Raw genomic sequence first — 20251 nt, 5'->3', positions numbered from 1 at the left:
AAGGTAAAGAGGCACCAATGATACAGTGGGTACATTTGCAGACAAGTGAGGGAATGAATGCACAAGGAATAATTATGTAGAACAGGGGAGGAAACATTTGATGTGTAAGAGAGTCAGGTTCGGTACGTTTCATGTAAATCCCAATAAATATCTATTTAAATTTTTTTTTTGTGCTTTATCAAATATCAATTCAAAAGAATATAATGGTATTTCCAACTCTTTAACCAACTCCTTTTGCATCACCACAAACATTTCCTGTGCAGTCGCTCACATGTTAACCCAGGTTTGACTGTGTGCAGTTGAATTTGGTGTATGCCTGCATTCTGTATATGAAGGGAGCTGTAAGCTAAATTATTATTTTTGCTTGATTGTTGCTGTATCGTCATCATCTCTAATTGGAGTTCTGCTGCTCTTGCTGCAATGGGCATGATTGAACTCTCCATCATCGCTTTGCCTGGGTGAGTCAGACCGACTTCAGTGAATTGGTCTTCCAAATTTGACACTTTTCCAAAAAGCTGTTCCAAGTCTACGCCTATGCACAACCAGTAGATGCGGTAACACCTGAGGCATGGCTCTTTGGGCTGATGCGTCAAACGTCAAACTGTCGCACAGCATGAAATGCCCTGTTCAGCAACTGCCAAAAAAAACCTCAGAAGGATCTGTGAGTGTAGCCACAGAAACCACTCTTCAGGATCACATGGTTGATTCTGGAGAAAGTCTCTCTTGAATCACAATCTCGATTGTTTTTCCAAATGTTAAGATTTGCAAGCTTGTGGTCTAATAATATGCCATGCTTTGCCCACATCCCAAGTGTAGGCCATTTTATTATCAATCCAAAACCTAACAAAGATGCAAACCACATTGTCTATAATGAAAGAAAAGGTTCGTATTCGAGATAACACACAAACCCACAAGGAGAGCCGGAGAAAAGAGGGGCAGGAGAGCGAAGGAAAGAACAGTGGGGAACAGAGACCTGAGAAGATCTGTGGAAGGGAGAAGTATGGGAAGGGAGAGGGTACACAGGGTAAAGAAGATGGACACTACAGGGACTTTCAGGAAGGAAAGCAGGGAATTTGAAGGAGGTGGGTTTGGGGTGGATTAGCGGGGGTAGAAAAGATCATGGTTTTGGATAGGGGAAGAGAAGAGATCGTAGTGAACAGCTGTTTTGAAGACCTGGAGGGAAGAATGGGATTGAAGAGAGTGTGGGAGTATGTTCCAAAGACAGGAAAAAATAGGAATGAACGGGTGAAGGTGAGCAGTGATTCGTGATTTTGGTAGTTTTACCAGAAGGGGGTTGCTGGCGGATCGGATCTTGAGCACCCTGCGGAAATATTGGGGGGGGGGTCATATCTCAGACAGAGCAGGGGGGTGGAGGGCAAGGCCTGAGAGGAGACTGTAGAAGACAGAAAGATCACCGACCTGCCTGCAGTGGGAAAGTGATAGACTGAAAGACTCAGCCTCATATCAGGAGATACCAATTATCCTAAATGTCTTGGTTTCCACAGCGAGAAGCCGAGAAAGGTGAGAGGCAGGAGCACCAGCCCAGAGGAGAGATCAGGCAGTACTCCATCAGACTGCGGACGAAAGGTTTGTATGTGGTCAGGAGCTCAGGTGTGCCAAGAAAGGACTTTGCACGATGGAGGATGCTCAATCGGCGATTGGCTTTGGAGTCCAGCTTGGAAATGTGGCTTTCCCAGGAAAGATCATGGCAGATAGTGAGACCGAGAAGTTTGAATGAAAGGACTTCTTCAAGAGGATTGTTGAGAAAGTAGATGGGGGGGGGGGGGGGTCTAAAAGAGTTGCCAAAGAAAACAAGTTACTTTTATTTGAAAATAGTCTTTGGTCTTTTTGATTGGTCTTTTTGATTGGTCTTTTAATTTTTACCCGTTGCTGCGCTGTGGGATTTAATCATGTTGGCTTTCTTGTCACTTATTCTGCTAATTATCCATATCTCATCCCAGGGTTGCGATCTGTCCTCTGTGCTCCGTTTCATCTTACTCCTTTGTGAGCTTTCATAGAAGGCTTTTAATTCATCATCACATGCACAAATAAATGTTTGTGAACCTCACAACCAGCGTTGATTGAATGATTTTGAATATACATAGCTTCAGTTCTGATGTGTTTTTTTTTTAATGCAGCAATTATATGAGAAGTGCAGTTGAAAGTCGAGGCACCAAGTAGGGATAAAGATTTTTGGTAGTTTCTTCATTAATGCAGGCTCTGTCTTAAGCATGAGTATATTTGTTCCACTTGTCAATGAGTGAATCCTGTCTGATTCCTCGAAATACATTACATTGGTTACATTAGTTGTTCAACATGTGTTGCATGCCTTTTGTAAATACTGTACATTGGTTATTGCCTCCAATAAACACTTTTAATTTTCAGCCACAGTGAAGTTTAATACATAGTCCTAACGTGATTATTCTAACATTGCAATGTTGAGTTTAAATACTCAGCTCTGGGCTTGTGTGCACAAGATGTATGTGAGTCGATTGGCAAGGGAAGTTGCAAAAGCTTTTGTATCTCCATTGTGTTACCTGCCAACGAAACGGTGATCACATTTTTGCAGGTTTCGAGGCCTGGCAGCTATGCTCGGAAGGATCACTTCGATGTTGAGGAGGAAGACCTGGAAAAGCTGCAGATCAAGTAAAATATATTGCGTGGATGTTTATATGCGTGTGTCCTAGTCGGCAGCTTCAAATGTGAATGTGCACCTCATCACACCTTGTGTTCAGCATTATTTATTTTGGTTACCAGCTTAATACAATTCCCTGAAATATTTGCACATCTATAGTTTCAGGATTTTTAAATTTAAGATTTTTTCAGTGAGGGTTGGCATTGATCATAGTTCATGTTCATATGACAGAGCCTTATTTGTAATTTGTGCATTCATTGGGGCCCTTAAACTTCACTCAAAGTTGATCAGAGCTGTTGTATGCATTCATTATGAGCATGGAGTTGATCAGCATGTTCTCGTGGGTGCATTTTTCCATTTCGGTTAAAATGAAGTGTTGACACAATTTTCATCTCAGGGTAGAACTCTTCAATGCCTGCAACCTGAAGCTGGGTGAGATGCCATTTCTCGGTGAAGTACGGATCGCACTGAAGGAAATCCTGCCGAATCCCATGTATAATGCCTGGTAAGATGCACTTTGAAAATGATTGTGTTGAGAAGCATGCTGATATTGCTGGTTGAGCCAAACATAAACAAATAGTTGCTGTTCTGATGCAGCATGAACAGTGAGTGTGGAATTTTAGATCATTCGACCTTTGCCGTTGAGAAATAAATCTTGTCAGATAAATTAACTAAATGAGACTAAAGGTGACTTGCTAACAATTTTCCTGATCACATGCTGCAAAATCATTACAACATAGTGAAAAACTGGAAAACAATACTTTTCAACTCATAACTAGAGTTCACAGAGCACATTAGGGTCATTCCATGTCAAATCATCAAAGAATCTGCCATCATCTCTCAGATTTTCGTAAAACTTTGGGAACCAATTGGGACCCATGAAAAACGGCAAGAACTCAAATATTTTTGCTAACAGCCTCTTAATTAGTGAGATACAGACTAACGAACTTTGGACTAATGAGCACGACGTCGCGAATTCAAATGGCCATATCTCTAAAAGTATAACACTTCGAGAGCTGGTTTTGGTGTCATTTTAAAGGTATTTTCATGCCCTATGAATTTGTCTGGGCAACATTTTCCTACCTCCAACCACAAAAAAGTTATCACAAAATATAAACTTCAATCGTGAATCCCCCAAAAAAGTATCCTTCAAATTTCCTCAAATTCATCCCAGAGGTACCTTATGATGTCAAGAAGCTTCCACATAAATTTTGTGATGGGCACTCTAATAGTTTCTGAGACATGAGCAATAATGTACATGTACGTATGACATATAAGTTCGAAAATCAGCATTTGTAATGTATTATACAATCATTCTAACCTAGCCATGACAGGGAACACAGGGAACGACCATCAATTGCTTTGAAGTATCATATACTTTCATTTTCAACTGGGCCTGATGGGAAGAAATAAGTGCTGCTGTTGCTGCATTGAAGAGGAAATTGAAAACCTAAGTCAGGTTAGTGAACACTGTGTACTTGAACTCACTTATTGATTGTATAATACATTACAAATGCTGATTTTCGAACCTATATGCCATACGTACATGTACATTATTGCTCATATCTCAGAAACTATTGGAGTGCCCATCACAAAATTTATGTGGAAGCTTCTTGACATCATAAGGTACCTCTGGGATGAATTTGAGGAAATTTAAAAGATACATTTTTTGGGGATTCACGATTGAAGTTTATATTTTGTGATAACCTTTTTGTGGTTGGAGGTAGGAGAATGTTGCCCAGACAAATTCATAGGGCATGAAAATAGCTTTAAAATGACATCAAAACCAGCTCTCTAGGTGTTATACTTTTAGAGATATGGCCATTTGAATTTGCGATGTCCTGCTTATTAGTCCAAAGTTCGTTAGTCTGTATCTCACTAATTAAGAGTCTGTTAGCAAAAACATTTGAGTTTTTGCCGTTTTTCATGGGTCACAATTGGTTCCCAACGTTTTTCAAAAATCTGAGAGATGACGGCAGATTCTTTGATGATTTGACATTGTTCAGGTACATACTTCAGTTTAAACAAAATAATGATTTAAACGAAAGTTAAACAAAATTCCAGTCGTTTTGCACTAATGAAGCAGTCTTATTCATCAGCATTATACACCACCTTATTTAACATGTCCAAGTACTGCTAAACTGGAGGTTCTTGGAAGTGACAAAAGAAGGTGATTTCTGTTTTGCAGTGTTCAAGTACAGTCATGCGCCACTTAACGACGTTCCGGGCAACGACGGATCGCATATACGACGGATCTGCCAGCTCTGAAAAAAAAAAAAGTAGCTGAAAAATTCCTATCACCGAGTGATGTAGCCGACGTAGCGCTGCCAGTCGTATAAAAATAGCACATACAATTATGTACACTGTAAAGTACATAATATTTGATAATGATAATAAACAACGATGTTACTGGTTTATGTATTTACTATACTGTACTTTTATCGTTATTTTCGAGTGTACTCTTTCTACTTATTAAAAAAAAAGTTTACTGTAAAACAGCATTCCGTGTCACGCAGCATTGTTCTACTGTACATCTAGTGTTTACCGCGTCTCTTGATTGCATCATTTTTCCGTGTGCTCGATTTAATCTCGTGTTGTTTTGTTCATCATGGACCTTAAGCGTACAAAATCCACTGTTGATATTGCCAGTAAGAGGCCACGTCGAGTGATTGACCTGGAAACCATATAGCTATACCATACAGCTGAGGTGTCTAGGTTTGTGTAAGTACGATGCTCGAAAACGATGTTCGAAAACAAAAATAGGCTATACCATATAGCCGAGGTGTCGAGGTTTGTGTTAGTACGATGCTCGAAAACGAAAAAAAAATGATGTTCGCACAACGACGACGTCGCTTAACGATGCATTTCTCAGAACGTAACCCCGGCGTTAAGTGGCGCATGACTGTATATAATTCAATTTAAATTAAGTAAAGATCGTAAAAGAGTTCCCTTTCAAGAAACTTCATTGCAGGAAAGTTCATTAGTCCCATCAAAGCCTGCAACATAATTGCCAACCTCTGATTGTTTGTCTGTGCTCTGTCCTTTTTAAATGCTGAGCATCAAGCAAGGAAGCAGCAAGGAATAATTTATCAAGTCTTTGGTGTAACTCAGCTTGGGTTATAACCGCTGACCTCCCAGACTCAGAACGGCTGCTCCATTCATGACACAATCGAGTCGGGTTAATCTTTGTTTTCATTTTTAGCTCGCCTGTTCGAAGAACAGAGAGCTATAGCGATACCCCGGCGTAAACGTCAGCGTGAGCGTCAGTGTGAGCATCAAAATGTTAAAATTTTTGGTGCAAGTTATTTTTTCCTTTCTAATGTTTTTATCTACCACACTATTTTTTAGATGCCCGATATATATCGGGGCGTATAATGTGATACCGGTCGTCCATCCGTACATCCGTCTGTCTGTCTATCTGTCCGTCCGTCCGTCCATCCGTTCCTGTCCTCACTCTAACTCCCAAAGTTTTCAACTTTCACGTTTCATATTTGGTGAATAGGTAGACTGTGGACACGGTGTGTCGCGACATACATTCATCATCTAAAGTGGTTGTCATGGCAACCAGGATGCTCTTTTCCATCCATTCCTGTACGCACTCTAACTCCCAAAGTTTTCAACTTTCACGTTTCACATTTGGTACAAAGGTACAGACTGTGGAGATGGTGTGTTGCGACATACGTTCGTTATCTAAAATGGTTGCCATGGCAACCAGGATGCTGTTTTCCATCCGTTCCTGTCCGCACTCTAACTCCCAAAGTTTTCAACTTTCCAGTTTCATTTCTGGTATATAGGTACAGACTGTAGATATATATCTAGTATATAGGTACATGTCGCGACATATGTAAGTCATCTAAAGTGGTTGCTGTTTTTCACGTAGTAGCACAATTCTGTATATACCTTCTTGTTCGGGCGTATATTGTGCTCACTTGCGCTCTTGTTACTGATTACAATATACAAATACATATATTGCTTTAAAATTATTTGGCTCATACTTCACTGCAATGCTTTATAAAAAATATTAATTATTAGACGAGTCTTTTAAAAACGATAAATGTATAAACAGGTGAGCATTGGGTGGCTTTGACACCAACTCTGGTTATTTTTGTGATAAGCAGGATTACTTAGAGTCTATTTCTGATCGGTCATTGAAATAAATTGATTGCTTAAGTGCAAACAAAAATACGCCACAAACACTCCTGAATTACAAATGAGGAATTGTGATTTGGCGATGTCAGACTTCAACTGGTGTACATTCCAGAATTGCAAACTCTGTCCACAATACTTGTGATTTGAACCTGAATCGAGTTGGTAAACTCGTGATACCCTCACTTTAGCTCTCCTTTTTGCCAATGTGCAATTTTGAAATCGTGTGGAATATTTTGACGATTGGGGAAAAATGTTTGAAATGCATTGTTTAATCTCCATCCTTTATGTGGTTGGGATGGGCTGTCATGATGGCCTCGTGGTGTGTACACTTGCCTCTGAGCTGTCGAGCCTGGGTTTTAATCCCAACCCAGCAATAAACTGTCATCCTGGTGTTTCACAGGCAGGGTGATTAATCAATGTGTGTTGTCCCTCGGATGGACATTAAGTGGGCGTCCCATCTGCCAGCATTTGTTGGTGGACATTAAAGATCCCATGGTCTCCTTCATGAAGAGTAGGTGAACTACCACCGGTACCATGAACAAATTAAAATTCTTGTCTGAACCAGCAGAGGACATTGCATCAGCGACACCGCTGCACTCTTAGCCAATGATGCTACCCCACAGCCTTGTGCTACATATGAAAGAAGAAGAATAATAGTAAGGAATTCAATTATTAATGGTCCATGCTGACCGAGGTCTTCTACAGATTTATTCAAAATGATAGACACTTAACTTGTCAATTTGCATGTTGCTGTATTGAAAAAGTTTCTTGGAAGGAAGTTTTTTTTGTTGTCCCTTGTCGAGGCTCGTGTGAGAGCTAACACACAACACACAGCAAGGGAGGCATGAGACAAGAGGGGTGGGAGTGGGAAGGACAAAACAGTGGGGAACAGAGACATTAGGATATATCTGTGGAAGGGAGAGGGATGGGGTGGGGAACATGGGGAATACAAGATGGACATTACAGGGACTTTCAGGAAGGAAAGCAAGGAATTTTGAAGGAGGGGGGCTTCAGTGGATTATCGGGGTTAGAAAAGATCGAGGATTTGGATGGGGAGTGATAAGAGGTGGTGGTGAACAGCTGTTTTGAAGGCCTGGAGGGAAGAATGGGATTGAATAGAGTGAGGGCGTTTATTCCAAAGGTGGGGAAAAAGAGGAATGAAAGAGTGAAGGTGAGCAGTGATTCGTGATTTTGGTAGTTTTACCAGAAGGGGGTTGTTGGCGGACCTTGAGCACCCTGCGGAAATGCGGTGGGGACAAATTGCAGAGAGAGCAGGGGGGGTGGCGAGGCTGGAGAGGAGACTCGAGGGCAATTCCACAAATATGTAAACCATCGGGTCAAATTTTCAAAATGGTCCAATTTGTTCGAATGGCATCATTTTGTTGGGAATTGTAAATAGTTTTCAAATATTGAGTTGAGAATTAAAATGGATGGATTAAATGAGAATAAATCCCACTGACCCTTGGCTATTCGCTGGGTCACATCAACACAAAATGTTTGCATGGCTGATGTTTTTGCATCAACATAAATGTAATATGTATAGTAGTTTTCACTCATGTACATGTACAGTGACCTGCAAAAGTATTCACTCCCTACCAAAAATGCCACATTTAGATGAATTATTAATTATGTACGAAGCAATTTTTCCAAATCAACTGTTTTATTCATAACTGAAGAGATCAAACGAAACATTGTTTTAGTTGAAAGAGGTTACATGACAGGAATACCTGCAAAAAACATGTACAAATCAAAATTCACTGGTGGAAGTATTCAGCCCCTTCGATCAGTATTTGGTGGAAGAACCTTTTGTAGCAATGACTGCTATGAGTCTTTTTGGGTCGGTCTCTCCCAGCCTTGCATGATGAGATGGTGAAATATTTGCCCATTCTTCACCTGAAAATTGCTCTAGTTTGTCAAGTTTGATGGGGATCGTCAATGGATTGCAATCTTCAAGTCTCACCATAAATGTTCAATTGAGTTCAAGTCAGGACCTTGAGCCACGCAAGAACATTTATTTTCTTCTTATTCAGCCACTCCATTGTAGCTTTAGCTTTGTCCTTCGGATCACTGTCCTGCTGAAACGTGAATCTCCTACCCAGTTTCAAATTTATGGCTGACTCGAGCAGGTTTTCATCAAGGATTCTCCTGCACTTTGTACCAGCCATTGTCCCTTCTAACCTAACAAGTCCTTGCAAATGAAAAGCAGCCCCTAAACATGATGCTACCACCACCATGCTTGACAGTAGGGATAGTGTTGACTTGGTGAAGTGAAGTGTTAGGCTTGCCAAGATGTCACGCTGTGAATTTAGACCAAAGGTTAAATTTGTGTCTGACCACAAAACCTTTCTTCACAAGCCTGCAGTATCATTAAGATGCTTTTTCACAAACTCCATCTGAGCTTTCAGATGCATCTATTTCAAGAATGGCTTCTTTCTTGACACTTGTCCAAGGAGATCAGCTATGTGAAGGGAACCGGATATTTTTGATTGATGAACACTGACCCCCATCTTGGACATAGAGTCTTGCAGATCTTTCAAAGTCATTGTTGGGTTTACAGTGACATCCCGAACCAGTTTCTTGCTTGCCCGGCTGCTGAGTTTGGATGGGCGACCTGATCTGGGTAGAGTCTGGGTGGTACGGTACGTCTTCCACTTCTTAATGATGGATTTCACCATACTCAGAGATAATGAGTGGCTTTCAAATCTTCATGTAACCCTCTCCTGAACAGTGCTTCTCCACCACTTTATTTCTGATTTCTTTGGAAAGCTCCTTTTTCTTCATGTTTGCCTTGTTGGTTCACCAGGTGAGTTGCACCTTAAAACTCCTTAGATAAGTAGGGGAGCTTAATTTTTAAGTTAAACTGATTATGTTCAGGTGAAATCCTGTCAAGTGTGGACATTGCAAACAAAGCTTTGCTTCTGGACATCGTGCTCAAACACAAAAAGAAGTCAGCATTGTTGATTGGGGTTTCAGTTCCCATTGACTTTGGACTAAATGCCACAGAAATCAGGAAAAGGACCAAATACCAGGATCTGAAAAATGAGGTCAAGAGGATGTGTAAATTGAAGACAGCTGAAATTGTACCAGTGATAGTTGGAGCAACAGGAATGATGAAGAAAACCCTGACTCAGCACTTAAAAATCATTCCTGGGAATATCGCTGCAAATGAGCTACAAGTGGAGACTGTCAGAGGTTCAATGAAGATTCTGAAAAGAGCCCTTGGAACGAGGTTATGAGAAAGAAACTTCACAGTTTGGTTCGTGAATCATGATCCCTTATCAAAAAATAGGATGTGGAGATTTTGAGTTCTGGGAGTTCCACCTTCTGAAACCCACAAATGGAGATATCAACCTTCTTGTGAAACCTATTACACTCATTTTGTAACCTTTCAAACAAATTATTTGCTCCTGAAATCATTTAGGATTAATTAGGAAAAGGTTTGAATACTTATGTAATTGACAATCATCTGGTTTTCTGTGTTAATCTAACTTATTCACATTTTATCTGCTTTATCACTTTGGAGGAGTTTGTGAAGACTTGATGTATTGTTTTATTTGAAACCATCATGAAATAGAATCAGGTTGCATCAAAATGTGAAAACTTTGGAGGGGGGTGAATACTTTTGCAGGTGACCGTACCTGTACTGTACATGTGGAAAAGAACAATATAGTAATGCCTCACTTTTCAGAAGGGTTGTGTTCTCTCAAAACTTTCCCATATAACCCCATATAATTGGAGATACTTTCCTCTGGAACAAAAGTTCTCAATGCAAACATTTTACATTAAAATAATAGCAGCTCAAAATGTATGTTTAGGGTTGTGGTTAGGTTTTGGTTTTGGATACACAAATTTATTTTTACTAGAAGAGTACTCGCCCTATGGGAAATCTTGTTCCAACCATGCAACATGTTCTTCTGACGCATACCTTTATTTGGGCGGTGTATAAGTAACTGATAGCTCTGTGTACGCAAAAAAACACCCGGGTTATGTTCATGAAGCAAAAACATACCTACTGCTTATAATTCAAAACACCTCACCGAACTGGAAAACATGGGAACAGGAATACTGTACTGTAAATGGTGGAGACTTGTAATACCCTCCCCTACCTGGAGGCGGCGCTACACAATACACATTTTCATAGAGAATTTGCTTCGTACCCACCCACCCCCCTCACTTCCCAAAGTCCACCGGCAAAGATAAAAACACCCCTCTACATTAATTGAGGTCATGCTGATCTTGTGTAGCAAGTCTGAATGTAATCAGCTCAGAACTGTTGGAGGAGTAGAGAAACAAACAAACACCAGTCCGTGAATTATAGTCAGGATGTATGGTATTTATGCTATTTATGCTTTTTGGTTAGCATTGTATGAAATGAAATTTCCGTTGTAACAAATTTATTTCTGTTATGATGAAATTTTGTTCACTTATTAATCATTTTTATAATAGCAAATTTCCGTAAAGTGTTCTTTCGTATCGTGAGGGATTACCCTATTTATTTACAAGGTGAAAATTGCGCGTTTTAATTCTACTCATGTGCAGTTTACGAGTTTCAAAGTATGCATTTACAGGTGCAGTAGTATGTAAGTTATCTTCAGTGTTTTTGTTTCATTGGGGTGATTTTCTTTTCATTGTTTTTATTATTTAGTGTTTGTTTTCACACAAATATTGTATTGAATGCTCAAACAAGGAAAAATCACAAGTTGAATCATTGTTTTAACTGATTAATTACTTGATTTACAAAAGTACATCCGACACTGCCAAAATAAAATTTGCATGTGTACGTCCGACACCATCAATAATGTACATCTGACCCCAAATAAAAATTCCTCCTGATTCTAAGTTTTTGGAAGAAAGGCAATTATTTATGCTCGATGGCAATATTTAGTATCTATATTAAGTGCTCAGTGGTAAATTTTTCTCATAATTCCAAATGCTTTATAGAGCTTTTCATTTGATTTCAAAAGATTGAAAAAAACACTTCTCGGAGCATGTCTGATTCCCAGGTATTTTTGGACTTTTTTGGTCATTAAGGAAGAGATGCCAATTTTTTCTATGTGATCCTTTTCTCATGTTTGATTGTAAAACTTTCATGACATAAAAACGTGTTAAAGCATTCACAGTTTGCATAGCTTTATTCATTAAAGTATCTAAGATGTACGTCCAACATTTTGGAATTGCCCTGGAACAGAATGTGCATGTAACATCTTCAGATAACCATTTGCTGTCCTGCTGGCAGGTATTTCTTGCAGCCAAGGAATGGCCGCAAGCAGGGCAAGGGTTCTCTACGACTTAACATCACATACACAGAAGATCATGTGCTGAATGCGCAGTACTACGATGCTCTCCGCAAGCTGCTGCTTGATTCTGCTGAAGCAACGGTTAATGCTTTCTCATCTGTTAAAGATAGGACTGTGGATAGTACCCTTGTTGAATGACTGATAAAGTACATTGTTTTTTAAGTTGTTTTTTTTATGTTGTAAAGGCTTGTGGTGGAACTAATACATATAATTACTGGACATTAGTGGGGCAACATGTGAGGTAGAGGAGGTGTCAGCGCAAAGAGGAGACCAGTACTCCAACAGGCTGTAAATGAAGGCCTTGTATGTTGTCAAAATATCTGATTGGCCAAGGAAAGACTTTGTATGACAGAGGATGCCCAGTTGGTGGCTGGCTTTGGGGGCCATCTTGGAACTATGCTGTGCCTAAGAAAGATCATGGCTGATGGTGAGTCCCAAAGGTTTGAGTGACTTCACCTCTTCAAGTGGTTTGTTTAGGAAGTATACAGAAGGTTTTGCTAAATGGTCCTTTCAGAGAGATAGGGTGGGTAAGTGGGATTTATCGTGATTGAAGGATATACTGTCAGACCCTGCTATTTGTGGGGGATACGATAGTGAAAAATGCTGTGAATGTCGGGGCATTTTTTTATTTTATTTTATTTTTTTACATGGTCTAGGCTCATGGAAGAGGCCAACGAAGAGCTCATTTTTAACATGATCTCTGTTAACGGAGTGCATAGGATTGGATAAACCAACCCAGTGCACAGGATTTGACAAACGAACACAGTGCACTGGATTGGACAAATCAACACAGGACACACACGGGATTTGAAACTGGTGGGTTCTCAACATCACGAGCGATGGGTTCAGATGCAAATTTCCCAAACAGGCCAAACCAAATATTGATCACGATAATTCTGTTTTCAGAAGGATTTTATCTTGGCCATTTGCCATGAGGTTGTTCACTGCTTGGCATGGCAGCCTTGTGCCATAAGATAATGAACACTGTCACAATATTAAATATTTGGGTTTAAATGATGCTTGTAGCTGAGTTTTATCAAAGTACAGTAATTTAGACAAAAAATATTGTTGGACAGATGTATCACAGAATAACCACAGTCAACCTTTAATGAAATGTTTTCCCCAATGATTAGAAGTTTGAGCTTCGGTTCCATTATTTTTGTTGCTTGTTTAATATCAAGTACGAAAGAGCTTTTTGTAATTCTCTGCATCTGAAATGTCTTAACATGCTTTGCATTACTTTTTAACCTGTCGCTGAACTCCGCTGTCACCTCATGTTCCCATCAGCACGTGTCGTCATGCGCGGCAGTCGTGCTCGGTGAGGTATGCCGGGAGAAGCAAGAGGCTGCCATGCCCCTGGTCAGACTGCTCCTCTGCCATTCAGCTGCTGTTCCTTTCCTCACTGCACTTGCTGACTCCGAGATTGCCCACACCTCGTAAGTTTTTTTCCCCCGCCATTTTAACTATTCCCATTTCACCTCTTTTGGATGCATGCTGATTTTTGTGAACTGATTTTTGTGCTTGTGCTGGAAGATGATTAACACACTCAGTCACCAGATATTTCATCATTGAGTATTTTAGTCATGTAAATAACAATTATAACAAGTGGTGCCAGGCACAACAAATCCCGCCCATTTAAGGCATAAAGTAATTTTGGGGATCAAATTTAAATTTGATACATCCTCAACCTGAATGTTCATTAGAAGGAATATTTTAGTCTTAGTTTGAAGTCAATTAAACCATTTTTAACGAAGTTATGACCATAAAATGATTTTGACCTTTCAAGGCCACGTAAGGTCAAAGGTCATGGTGTCAAATGAAAGCCAATAAAGGACTTGATACATGTCTTCCATAGTAAACATGCATATTCCGAAACCTTTTTTGATTGATAATGGAAAATATGTAATTTTGACCGATGACCATGACCCCCAAAACTTCGGACCCTACCGATCTTCACAAATATGCATTTTTCACTATAGGAATAGGTAGGATTATAAGTGACAAATAGAATATGGTTCACTCTAAGCTTAGTTTGAAGTAAATCAGATCATTTTTGACGAAGTTATGAGCGAAAAACGATTTTGATATTTTCTTGACCTTGACCTTTAATCCAATTGGACCCAAAAGTTAATGGGGTCATCCAAGGTTCATTGCCCACCTGTGGATTAAATTTGATAGTGTTTGCTAAAGCCGTTTTGTCGTAAAGTTGCTAACAGGCAGACAGACAGACAAACAAACAAGCAGTCATAAACTGGTACTTACGAAATCGTCAACTTGACCTCTGACCTTGTCTAATAAAAGCTGTCTCTGGAGAAGGTAGCGACGCAAACCAGAAGTTTCTACGATGATTCTGTACCAAACCTCTCATAAAACATCCGATTTTTACCAGAATTTCGACAACCGAGTGTTAAGCATACTTAACCATTACCAAAATTGAAGACAGGATTGAAATTGACTTTAAAACGAGCGCGTAATGCCGTGTGTTACAATCCCCCTCATTAGCATAATCTTCAGTTAAACCTCGGATACGACACCTGACATAAATCTCATAAAACATCCGATTTTTTACCATAATTTTGACAACCGAGTGTTGAGCATACTTAGCCATTACCAAAAGTGAAAACAGAATTGCGATCCGAGTTAAAACGAACTCGTAACGTCGACCAAAGCAAAAATCTCCATTTCTCCATGCAATTATTTAATATTATTTTATTAAAGTCACAAAACCCTAATATTCGGCCATCCACCAACAATCTTTACATAATCCAACGGCTTAGCGAGTCAGGCATGCGACGATAACCTTTATTGGGATAAAAAAATGACTTTTAAACACCATCTTTATCGAAACCACCGTCAGCGCGCACACGCAAAACCTTTACGTGACTCAACGACGCGTCTGCTCGAGCGCGCTGCACCACGTGACGAGCCATGACGCGGCGAGTGAAATATTTTTATACAATCTTAAAACGTCTCCAAAACATCCGATTTTACCAGAATTTCGACAACTGAGTGTTAAGCATCCTAAGCGATCGCAAAAACCGAAGACAAAATTAAAATCGAAGTTAAAACGAAATCGTAACGTCGACCGAAGCAAAAATACTCCATTTCTCCACATGAATTTACGGAATTATGTTTGACCTCACTGTGACGTTGACCTTTGACCGATTTTGACTAAAATCTAATCAGCGCTCGCCATCACCCTCCTGAATCACCTGGTGTAATTTGACATTGGTAGCTTCTTCCGTTCTCGAGTTATCGTGCCTACAAACAAACACACAAACAAGCAGTCATAGACTGGTACTTATGAAATCGTCAACTTGACATCTGACCTTGTCTCATAAAAGCTGTCTCTAGAGAAGGTAACAACGCAAAGCAGAAGTTTCTACGATGATTCTGTACCAAACCATCAAAAATCGAATGTTTTGGATGTTTGACCTCACTGTGACCTTGACCTTTGACCGGTTTTGACCAAAATCTAATCAGCGCTAGCCATCACCCTCCTGAATCACGTGGTGTAATTTGACATTGGTAGCTTCTTCCGTTCTCGAGTTATCTGTACCAAACCATCAAAAATCGAATATTTGACCTCACTGTGACCTTGACCTTTGACCGATTTTGACCAAAATCTAATCAGCATGAGCCATCACCCGCGTGAATCACGTGGTGTAATTTGACATTGGTAGCTTCTTCCGTTCTCGAGTTATCTGCACCAAACCATCAAAAATCAGATATTTGACCTCACTGTGACCTTGACCTTTGACCGATTTCGACCAAAATCTAATCAGCACTTGCCATCACCCTCCTGAATCACGTGGTGTAATTTGACATTGGTAGCTTCTTCCGTTCTCGAGTTATCGTGCCTACAAACAAACAAACAAACAAACAACAAACAGAAACGGAAGGCATTAATGTACTGACGAAATCTTTAGATTTCGGCTGTATGGACATGTCAACTTTGACATTGATGGCTTCTTCCGTTCCAATGTCACACCAATGTCACAGAAATCTTTAGATTTCGTAAGTAACAAACAAACAGAAACGGAAGTTATCAATATCCTTATGACATCTTTAGATTTCGTAAGTAACAAACAAGCAGTCATAGACTGGTACTGACGAAATCGTCAACTTGACCTTTGACCGATTTTGACCAAAATCTAATTAGCGCTAGCCATCACCCTCCTGAATCATGTGGTGTAATTTGACATTGTAACTTCTTCCGTTCTCGAGTTATCATGCCTACAAACAAACAAGCAGTCATAGACTGGTACTTACGAAATCGTCAACTTGACCTCTGACCTTGTCTAATAAAAGCATGAATCAGTCAGAAGCCCAAGGCGAGCTTGAATTCTGAATTCATTGTGGTCTACGATTTTACACTGTGGTTTGCAGATAATGAGTCCCAGACAAACACTAGATTTCTTATAAAAATTCCATTTTTTTGTTTTTATTTTTAAAAAAGTGATTCAGTACCAGCAGGATATGCCAGATAATAGGTGTATTACTTTTCAGAAGAATCTGATAAAAGACTTATTATTTATTATATATATATATCAGTTATTCATCGCTGTTCCAGAATTTCGACAACCAAGTTTTAAGCGTCCAAAGCGATTGCAAAAACCGAAGACAAAATTATAATCGAAGTTAAAATGAACTCATAACGTCGAGCGAAGCAAAAATACTCCATTTCTCCACGCAAAGCCTTAACGTCACTCAACGACGCGTCTGCTCGAGTGCACTGCATCATGGGACGACCCGTGACGCGTTGAGTGAAATATTTTTTATACAATCTAAAAACGTCTCCAAAACATCCGATTTTTACCAGAATTTCGACAACCGAGTTTGAGGCGTCCTCAGCAATCGCAAAAACCGAAGGCAAAATTAAAATCGAAGTTAAAACGAACTCATAACGTCGAGCGAAGCAAAAATACTCCATTTCTCCACATGAATTTACGGAATTATGTTTGACCTCACTGTGACCTTGACCTTCGACCGATTTTGACCAAAATCTAATCAGCACGAGCCATCACCCTCCTGAATCACGTGGTGTAATTTGACATTGGGAGCTTCTTCCGTTCTCGAGTTATCGTGCCTACAAACAAACACCCAAACAAACAGAAACGGAAGTCATCAATATACTTGCGAAATCTTTAGATTTCGTAAGTAACAAACAGACAAACAAACCGGACGATTACAATATCCCGCTCCCTCCCTCCGGGGGGCAGGAGAATTACCTTTGCAAACTAATATGGACAGAAGTTATGTTTTCTCCCATGTTTCTTTGTTTAGTTTGTCTGTCTGTCTGTCTGTCTGTAAACAGGACATTTCAAAAAGTTACAGACGGATTCGGCCGAAATTTGGTGGACAGGTTGGGTGTGTGACAAGGATGAACTGATTAAATTTTAATGAAAATGAAGATCAGGATCTGGAAACTTTTTTTTTTAATTTTCAAAGTGATGCTTCACCATTGAGGGTCAGGTCAAGTATGGGAGCATGTGCCTGAACAGCACGTCGCTGCGTCCACTTTCCGCCGGTACTCCAGGGGCCTCCGTCTGGCCATCCCCCAGGCAGATGCCAGGCCCATCCCCATCTCCTTGAGATGATGGTCAACCTGCTGCAACCAAGAGGCACATGGTCGGCCCACTGGCCTCCTCCACTCACGAGACTCCCCCGCTAAGAGAATCTGGTGAGCAGGATCAGCGTCAGGAAAATGAGCCACATGTCCATACAGCCGCAACTGACGCTCACGGACTATGCAGGTAACAAATCTCATCCAAGTCTCTCTCAGCAACCGCTCGTTGTACACAAAATCCGACCAGCGAGAGCCAAGGATTCTCCGAAGGGACCTGGTACCAAAGGAATTAAGTCTCCGTCTCAGATCCTTGGTCAGAGTCCAAGTCTCGCATCCATAGAGCAAGACTGAAAGTACCAAGGACCTGAAGACTCGGACTTTCGTCCTCCCGCACAGGTACCGGCAGCGCCACACCCCATGATCCAGTGAATCCATGACTCCCCAGGCCCGACCCAGATGTCTATTGACCTCTGACTCACAGCCAGCAGAGACATGACTATCACTGCCAAGGTAAGTGAATCTCTCCACGACCTCAACATCCTCACCACAAACAGACACAGACAGGACAGCAGCATCCAAGATGTCACCAAAAGCCTGGATCTTAGTTTTGACCCAAGAAACCTGTAATCCCAGCGGCTCCGACTCCTCATTCAGCACCTCAAGGGCCGCCAAAAGGATATCTAATGTCTCCGCAAAGATGACTGCATCATCTGCAAAATCAAGGTCCGAGATCTTGACATTCCCAAACGATGCATCGCAGCTTGATCTCTCTGACATCCTCCCTAAAATCCAGTCCATACAAGTGCTGGAAAGTGTGGGGGCAAGTACACATCCCTGATGAACTCCAGTAACAACTGGAAATAAGTCAGAGATGGTACCACCTCACTTCACAGCACTCTCAGTACCAGAGTAGAGTTCAGACATCAGATCGATCAGTTTTGGTGGCACCCACGAAGACCAAGAATCGTCCAGAGGACATCCCGATTCACTGAATTGAACGCTTTATAGTGATCAACATAGGCTGCAAGCATCCCCTGCCAAAACTCTCGGCTGCGTTCGGTGAGGACACGAAGAGCAAGGATACGGTCAATCGTTGACCTCTTTGGTGTAAAGCCTGAGTGCTCTGGACGCTGGTGCTCAAGCAGATGGTGGCGAACCCTATCAAGAATTATCCAAGCAAAGACCTTGCCCGGCACTGAGAGCAGCGTCACCCCTCGGTAGTTGTTGTAGTCTTGGCGATCAGCCTTCCCTTTCCAGAGAGGAACAACAAGGCCCCTCTTCCAATCAGTTGGGATGATGCCTGTGTTCCAGGCAGAGCACAAAACTGCTTGCAATGACACGAGTGCAGCATTTCCACCAGCCTTGAGAAGTTCAGCATGGATGCCACAGATCCCTGGAGCTTTGCCCCGTTTCAACCGGTTCACCGCAGCCCGTGTTTCCACAAGCGAAGGTGGACCACAGTTGATTCGAGGGTCAGCAACAGGGATTGTAACACCCTTGCCGTCCAACTCGACAGCTGGGGGATCAGCCCAGTACAACTGCTCAAAGTAACCGGCCCAGCGGGCCTTCACTTCAGACTCCTCTGTCAAGAGCCTACCACTCTCTGCTCTAACTGCAGTGCTCCGAGGGATGGGCTTGGATGAACGCAATGCGCGAATTCCCCTGTAAGCGGGACGAGAATCACCTGTCCACAGGTGATGCTCTACCCCCTCACAGATTCCTCGCACATAGGCCTCCTTGTCCACCCTCAGTGCACGTACAGTTTTACGCCTCAGCTCCCTGAACAGCTCAGCTCTGCTATTCAGCCTGGCCCTGCGACTGGTCAATGGTATCCAGTGTCCCTTGAGGAATAAAATTCTTCTTTACCCTGCGGTGAGTTCCAAGACATCCACCGGCAACATCAAGGACGGTGGTCTTGAAGGCACTCCACAACTCTTCAGGACCCCCCAAAGCACCCAGACCCCCCAAATGTCCACTCAGCCGGTTCGCAAACTCCTCAGCTACTCTCTCATCCCTGAGCTTGCCAACATCCAGCCTCGGCTGGGATGGTACCATTCTCCAGGATTTAAGGTGCAGCTTTAGAGTTGCTACAACAAGCCTGTGGTCAGTATTGAGGAACTGAGCACTCCGGTAGACCCTGCAGTTCTGGATCATCCTCCAGCAACTGTCAATGAGGACATGGTCACTCTCCTTTGCCACACCGCCAGCGTTGGAATACCAAGTCCAGCGATGAACTTGTAGGCGCTGAAACCATGAACCAGCCACCCTCAGTCCATGACTTCTTGCAAAGTCAAGGAACTTGGTGCTGTTCTGGTTCATAGTTCCAGACCCATGGGGACCAACACACATCTCATAACATCCTTATCAGTTCCAGTCGATGCATTGAAATCCCCCAAGACTAGAAGGGTATCTCGTCTGGGGCACTGATCAACCACAGACTCGAGCATGGCATAGAATGCATCCTTCACAGTGAGATTACTCGCCTCAGTCCGAGCATAAACAGAGACCAGGGAAATGACACCTAAGGAGTGACGAATCCTTAATCTCATAATACGCTCGTTGACCGGTGTTACCTCAATTATCATTGGGGTCAGCTTATTG

At 41.5% G+C, this 20251-nt stretch overlaps 1 protein-coding gene across 2 annotated transcripts in view; it reads left to right on the top strand.

The window, feature by feature from the left end:
- The window catches only part of RASA3 (RAS p21 protein activator 3), a 161426-nt gene that overhangs the window by 85429 nt on the left and 55746 nt on the right, over positions 1 to 20251 (top strand). For both annotated transcript variants that reach the window (XM_085888004.1, XM_085888005.1), the window contains 4 exons: positions 2570 to 2646; positions 3033 to 3140; positions 12021 to 12162; positions 13369 to 13517. In XM_085888004.1, the coding sequence (XP_085744130.1) occupies positions 2570 to 2646; positions 3033 to 3140; positions 12021 to 12162; positions 13369 to 13517 (476 nt within the window). The remainder of the gene's footprint in view (positions 1 to 2569; positions 2647 to 3032; positions 3141 to 12020; positions 12163 to 13368; positions 13518 to 20251) is intronic.

This window comes from Eptatretus burgeri, chromosome 7 (genome assembly GCF_056783735.1).
Source record: "Eptatretus burgeri isolate ZD-2024b chromosome 7, Ebu_testis_v1, whole genome shotgun sequence".
In the NCBI taxonomy this organism is placed as follows: domain Eukaryota; kingdom Metazoa; phylum Chordata; class Myxini; order Myxiniformes; family Myxinidae; genus Eptatretus; species Eptatretus burgeri.
This window is presented reverse-complemented; position numbering and strand designations above follow the sequence as displayed.